Genomic DNA, 7,056 nt, shown 5'->3' with positions numbered 1-7,056 from the left:
CCTGACTTCATAAATGAGCTTTTCCAGGTCACATACCACAAAACTAAATGGACAACTAGCCCCTAAGTGTTAAAATGTGGTGTTCAGCATTCACACAATAACGTCATAATGAATGATTCGTGAAGCATGAAATTAGGTTCATCCTGTCCATAAGCAAGTTGTCCAGGGAGCAAACCTCAGAAAACCGGCAGTGTTTTTAGGGTTTTTTCCTCTTGAAATGGCAAAAAGTTTCCTAATGTTAACTAATATTAACTAATATTAACTATATTAACTTAATAACAAGGAAGCGTTTTGGAAATTGTAAATTTTAGAGGTTTACAACCTAGATAGTTGTATCCTTTACCAATCGTGAAAATTGGACAACATTCGGTTGAAACCCAACGGAGAAATCCTATACGAGATATCGGTGATCCGTCTATTTGGTCATTTTGGCCTCCGAGAGCCCAAATTAGCCCTGTGATCAAGGGTGGGGGGCGGGAAGGGGAATACCCCAATACACATACACTGGTCATAGAAATGTTAACCAAGTATAAGCACAGGTGTCCCAAACTCACGGATTCGAGGAATCGATCAAATATTAAAGATTTATGTACGCGTATCGAGTGAGATGTGACTGCCTTAAGGTCATTCCCCAGTATTGCATTGCGCATCCTTACTGCGCGTAATTTATGGCGGCATTAGCGCGCGCTCGTGCACGCGCATATTGAAAACTTGACGGATTTGACTTGATATTGAGCTCTGTCAGTTGAAAAATGGCTCTAGCTCACCAACGAGCACGGGCACCCCAATTTTTATCCCAGTCATTGTGATCAACTAATCATAAGCTTTGCGTGAAAAAAGACTGATCTAATTTCTGATGCTGAAAATTGAATAAATAAGAAAGTAGCAGATACACTGTGGTCTTTTCTACTTTGCAGTCGATAACCACGTCAAGAAATTTGGTTTAAATTTTTAATCGAGGATTTAGCTTCTGTCTGAATCAAACTTAAAATGTTTATTTGTGTCCGACACAATGTATTGACTGTAGTTTAATGCGTATTCTTATGAGTCTGGGCTCACAAAGATTTTACAATTACTGGGAATGCGTTCTTGAAATAAGCATTAAATAATGCCAAAATGGGACATTTTTGATGCCTCACCGCTCCTTAATGAGCATTGGCACCCCCCTTTTTTATTTCAAAATTGAAGTTATCATATGACAAATATTCAGTGGACAAAGTTTGAACAAAAATCTATTGCAACTTTTATTTCAGAGGAATTACCTTAAGTGCGCGGTGTTATGAATAAAACAGCTATGTAATCATAAAGATTTGAGATTTTGCTACGGCTTTCCGGGTGCGAAAACTTTTCGGGAGCTTCGAGAAACGGACCCCAGGACTCTACCCGTACCCCAGGAATTGAAGGAAAAGGCAAAAATCCCAAGGAATGGGGCTGAGTTTTGGTTTCTTCTTTCTTACAGCCGACCGAGTCCACCCAAGGCGAACCTTGCGTTCAATCACCAGCCGCTGTTTGGGAAAGGAGCCCGCGCTCCTACCCTGGACGCAGACCAGACACGAGAGAGCGGCGGAAATCGAGCCTATGAACCGGTTCCTAAATTGCTGGTCATGAAGCGACCAGAGCTATTAAACAGAGAGCGTGTTCACAGGTTAACTTTCTTTCAGATGACGATGCTCTTTGCTGCAGTTTACAAGGGATGTGAAATTGTTGTTTCATACGTGGGTTGAATAGATCACAACTTCGCATGGCGACAGTCAGAGGTGAGTAAGCTTAAACAGCGAAACCAGCCAACAGAAGGCGGGTTTGATGCTCGGAAACAAGATAAGCTTATGTTAAAGAAGTTTAACTGTTTTGAAAAATGCAAGCAGCTTGTAATTTGATGTGGAAACCTCTCCAGAGTTTTTCACGTTAAAAATGGCTGCCATTTGATACCTGAGTTTGGATTCGAATTCGATTTGTTCTAGTTCGACTACGAGCCCAAATTTCCTACTTAAGAATTAGATTACGAGCACGAGATTTCTATCGCGTGATAGTTGACGAGGGCACAGCCCGAGTTAACTAAACTATCACGCATAGAAATCTTGAGCTCAATCTAATTGTTTTGGTATAAATCTACTATTCGCTCAAAACTTTACCTACATGTAAATCTTCTTTACAGACACTTTGAAAACGCCAAGAAGCAGCCGTCATTTTGTTAACAAGGGCACACTGCTATGCTATCTCACTATCTCTGGTTTTAACTGATTCTTTCTTGCTACTCTTAGTGCTTAATAAGCTGTTGCTTGTCATGTTGTCACAAACTCATGGTTATGATCAGTTCCTTTAATTCTTTAAATTTTGCAGAAGTGTCGGACTGCCGGTCATTTGTAAACCTTGACCAGTAGTCGACCTTAATACAAATCGAAGTGACGACAACGCAACGGTCTCTGAACCCAACATAAACTCAGTGTTTGAATATTGAGAAGCTCATTGATACAGAGATGATGTCTGCTATATTTCAAATCTGTAGCTCTAATACTCAAGCTGCGAACAGTGGAAAAAAATCATTTGTTGAATTACAGAGCATTTATGGGAACGCTATGACAGAGAAAGTATGGGCACATTCACATAACTGTGAATTTCTCGGCTAATTACCAGTCATATAGGAATACTTTTCACCAAACATCAGAAGAAGAGGTGTAAAACCAGAGCTATACAAATTATTTGATTATCTAATTTTATTTATTGTATATCTTGTTGGTATAATTATTTAAATCAATAATTATTCTAGGGCATTCAATTTAAATGGAGCCCTGATACAACATAAATTTGACAACATAAATTTGAATCAGAGAACATTTGAAAATACATTTGATGATGAATATTAAAAGAATAAAACCACAAAGTTTCGAAGTCATCTTGACTCCATTATCAAGTAGAGGTGTTAGCTGTAGTTACGAGATTAAATACAAATAAAGTTGATAGAGTACAGTAGAATAATAAGAGTTTCGTTGTCATTGGTGTTTGACATGACAGTGCATGCGGTATATGTTTAAATAAATACTTTTGCACGTATTGAGTCTGACTGCTTGTTTAACTTCGGTTTCTGTTCACGAACTGGAACCTCAATGTACATGTGTAGGATGTTGGCCTAACAGTCACTGTGTTGGACTTGAGCATTCCAGGACTAAAGGTATGCTGCCTTCAGAGTCGTGGAGTTGGGTTCTTAGACAGGGAACTTTAATTTCTTTTTCAGTGACTCTTAAAGAAGTATGAATGGGTACCCTGCATTGGGCTAGCATGCCATGCAGCAGTTGTGACAATACGCTCCTCGTCTTACTTCGGAAACCAAATATTAGTGTGAGCACTGATAAGCCATCTGGCTCTGGTCTCTGATTCCTAGAAATTATTGAAATAGTTTGAACATTTTGTCTTAATGAGATATTACAGTAGCTGACAAAGGTATACTTAAGGAGTACACTTCAAAATTAGAATGATTTAAAGTATAATGTAGTATGTGTAATTTTCTGCATATTTTATCTATGAATGTTGCAGGTTCAAAGTCAAGAAATGAAACCAAATTGAACATAACTCTGGCCTCAGATGATGAGGGTTGGAACAGAACTGTGAATGGGCAACTAGTAATTGAATTAGGCAGGAATACCAGATTGAACGTGACAGGATTTGTACCTAAAAACACCCATCAACAGAGAGAACATGCCAGGAGTTTAAATATTGAGCTTGTTGATGCAAAGGATCACACAGGATTTTCCTCATCAGAGCTGCTCTCTTTCCCCCCTGAGAGTCTTGAAATTGACATTCTATTGATTCATGCTCATGGGCAAGACCTTGGGCGGCAGGCGCAAAGTATAAAGGAAGCCAAGAAATGTAAGTGGGTGCAGGTTGTACACACAGACAGTCATTGGGAAGAACTTTATGAAGGACAACCTAGACTTCAGACATTGTGTGAAAAGGCTGATTTTATAATTACAGTTGGTCCAAAAGTTGCAGACACTTGCAAACGTGCTCTGCGCTCCTCTGAAAAGCATGTCTTTGACTTAACACCGGGTGTTTTTGAAGACCTAAGTGGTGTTCGTCAGTTGTATGGAGATTTGAGTACATTTCATGTTTTGTTGAGTGGCTCATCAAAATATTTTAAACTCAAAGGATGTGACATTGCCGCTAAAGCAATAAAGTTACTAAATACACCATCAGCATCTTATCACCTTACAGTTAATGTGAAGCCCTGCGACAATCCAGAAGAGGTAAGAAAGGCCTTACTCGGTGAGGGCCTTGACTCTCGTCAACTCACTGTAAGAGTGTCTGATAGCCATGACGATTGGCGCAAAATGCTCTGTGAAGCAGATCTTGCTATTAAGCCATCAAGAAATGAAGGTTTTGGAATCAGTGGTCTTCTTGCTATTTCAGCAAACTTACCTGTTCTCATAAGTGAATACAGCGGACTTGGTATTGTCCTTAAGAATATACCACTTGGAAATAGCAGTGTTGTGGCTTCTGATGACCCTAAGGTGTGGGCTGACAGGATAAAGCAGATCAGAGCAAAGACCTCAGAAATCCGCCATGCAGAAGCTGTGAAACTGAGAGAAGCATACATGCAGCGGTTCAATTGGAAGGATCAGTGTGACAAACTGGTGGAGGAATTGTTCAGGATAATCCCACAAGAGTGTGGTATGTACATGTTCTGAGTTCAATGTGTAAGACCTGATGGTAAGGTTGTCAATACCAACTGTAATATTGTAGGTGGTGTCAGGAATTTCACATGTCGATAGATATATTTTGGCAGTGTAGACTGTTCACAGCCCTCTGTTTTTATTCAATCATTGAACGTGCAGATAGAATCACAAGAGATCTGGACGCCAGTGCAAAACAGAAGACTTGACTGGGTAGGGGTGGGGACTGACATATATAGAGAGACTGTAGACATCTTTGCAAAAAGTGAATTCCCCGTTTCTCCAGAAACAAAAAATTCCCATTGGTTGAAAGGCAACAATAGTGTCATCACCTTGACAATGGCTGATCATGATTGGGTCCAGACTGTTGTTGCGGCTTGCAACAATAATTATTGTCATCACTGACACATGCCATGATTTGTATTGAAGCGGTTATTTTTAAAATAGAATACTGTTAATAGAAATTTCAACATTTCTTCGCTCAAAGGTGAACAGAAAGAGGCTGCTGTTCATCTTCTTCAGTCAAAAGACATTGTTGCAATTTTGCTGACCAGCTTGAAGAAAGTCTGATGTATCAACTCTGCGCAACAGCAAAAGAAATGCAAATGGTGTGAATATTGTTGTTCTCATTGTTTTGCCACTCAAAAGCATCATGAAAGATCAAATAGAATAGATGGAAGAGCTTAGGATTCCTTACATCGTTTTTGTCAACTAAGGACAACTGCTTCTGTTGATTGGAGAAGCGAAATACAAGCTTGTTTTCGGAAAACAGCTGAAGAGATTTTGTATGCAACATTTTAAAACATGTTATAGAACAGAGATTCTCTGCTCATTGTAGTTGATGAGTGCCACACCATGTAACATCTTTGGAATAAATTTCCCGCAGATATGTAAGATGTCTGGCCAAGATCCCCAAGCGAATAGCAAAAGAATAAGTGCATATTCTACAAAAATCGGAAGGACCACTTGATTTTGGCTTTCTCCTCCTTTTAGCTGTTTTTTTTTTTGGGGGGGGGGGGGGGAGATGAAGAAGTTGTCAGAGATGACATGCTCACCAGAATGCACGTACGTGTCATTGTTGGTTAACTGGTACTTGTAATCGATTAAACAAGCAATTTACCGCCAAAATTTAATTGGTCAAGAGGCAGAGCTGTCAGTAACAAGGCGATAACAGGGGAAGTAGCCTAAGAAGTCCACTTTTTTCCAAAGATGTCTACAGTCTCTCTATTCTTCTCGCTCACTTCGCTTGCTAACCTCACCCCCAACCTCCATCTTGCACTATTGATAGATTAATTTCACTCTGACTTTCACAACTTCTGTAACTTGGATTCCTTAAATTAAGTTTTCCCAAAAAACTTGACTTGCCATTTGGGCAAGCAAAGGATATAATCCAGTAGTCTGACTGATAAATTGACCAGCCCTAGGCTATCAGACACAACTCTCTTTGCACGCTTGTGTACCTGTGTTCCTACAACCGATTTCAAATTTTTCAAGGAACATGCATTGGGTATTTTTTATTCATCCCTAAAATGAACAGCAAGCTGAACATATGTAATTAATGTTGCATCACAGGGTTTAGGAGAAAACAAGAGGGTAGGGGTCTCAACTTTGTGCTCTATGCAAGGTTAAGTACGTGTATTTTATGTGACTGATATGGCTTTAAATTAAATAGATCAAATAAACAAGTCTTCAGTTTAGTTTTATTAAATTGATTTTTTTTTTTTAGTTTATTAATTAGGATTTTATTAAAAGTTTAGTTTTTTTTTCAAATTGGGATAAAATTGTGTCTCAGAGTGTTTCATAGTTCTTAAATGGTGTTAGGAGATGATTAGGTTTTGAAAATTAATATAATTTTGTGTTTTTTTTGTGGGGGAGGTAGGGAGAAGGATGTCCCCAGACCACCCTACACAAAAGCTGCCATGCAGCCCCTCTGCATACAAGTTATGGTATATACCATTTAACTTGCATTTAAAAGCAAGCAGTAGGTCTGGGTAATTTGGATGCTTCATCTTCAAAAAATAGCAGCCTCATATCATTTCTGGTATCCATGCATTTCTACGTAGATGTATATATTTGCACAGCGGGGTGGCCTTAATTGTCAATGTGTTGGAGATCTAACAGCCTGACTTCAGGACTTGCTGTGGTCACTGTATAATGTACTTTGACAAGATAGTTCACTCTCATAACGCTTCTCTCTATGCACTTCTCTCCATACATTACCTAAAATTTGTTTATCATTAATATAATGTGTCCCAGCATATTGTCATAGATTGTTGGGTCAACCTGGCAAGTTGCTGGCAAGTATAAACCTGTGATAGACTAGTGTCCCATTCAGGGATAGTCCTGGCCTCAGCTCTACTTGTCACAGGAATCAGACAAAGTACTGGAC

At 39.2% G+C, this 7,056-nt stretch overlaps 1 protein-coding gene across 3 annotated transcripts in view; it reads left to right on the top strand.

The window, feature by feature from the left end:
• The first annotated feature begins 477 nt into the window (after positions 1-477).
• The window catches only part of LOC145486263 (D-inositol 3-phosphate glycosyltransferase-like), a 33,074-nt gene continuing 26,495 nt past the window's right edge, over positions 478-7,056 (top strand). For 2 of the 3 annotated variants that reach the window (XM_081464903.1, XM_081464894.1), the window contains exons 1-3: positions 478-1,757; positions 3,119-3,169; positions 3,532-4,665. In XM_081464903.1, coding sequence (XP_081321029.1) covers positions 1,742-1,757; positions 3,119-3,169; positions 3,532-4,665 — 1,201 coding nt within the window. In that variant the 5' untranslated portion in view covers positions 478-1,741. The remainder of the gene's footprint in view (positions 1,758-3,118; positions 3,170-3,531; positions 4,666-7,056) is intronic. The other variant, XM_081464911.1, reaches the window with a different exon arrangement.

This window comes from Orbicella franksi, chromosome 1 (genome assembly GCF_964199315.1).
Source record: "Orbicella franksi chromosome 1, jaOrbFran1.1, whole genome shotgun sequence".
NCBI classification, from domain to species: domain Eukaryota; kingdom Metazoa; phylum Cnidaria; class Anthozoa; order Scleractinia; family Merulinidae; genus Orbicella; species Orbicella franksi.
This window is presented reverse-complemented; position numbering and strand designations above follow the sequence as displayed.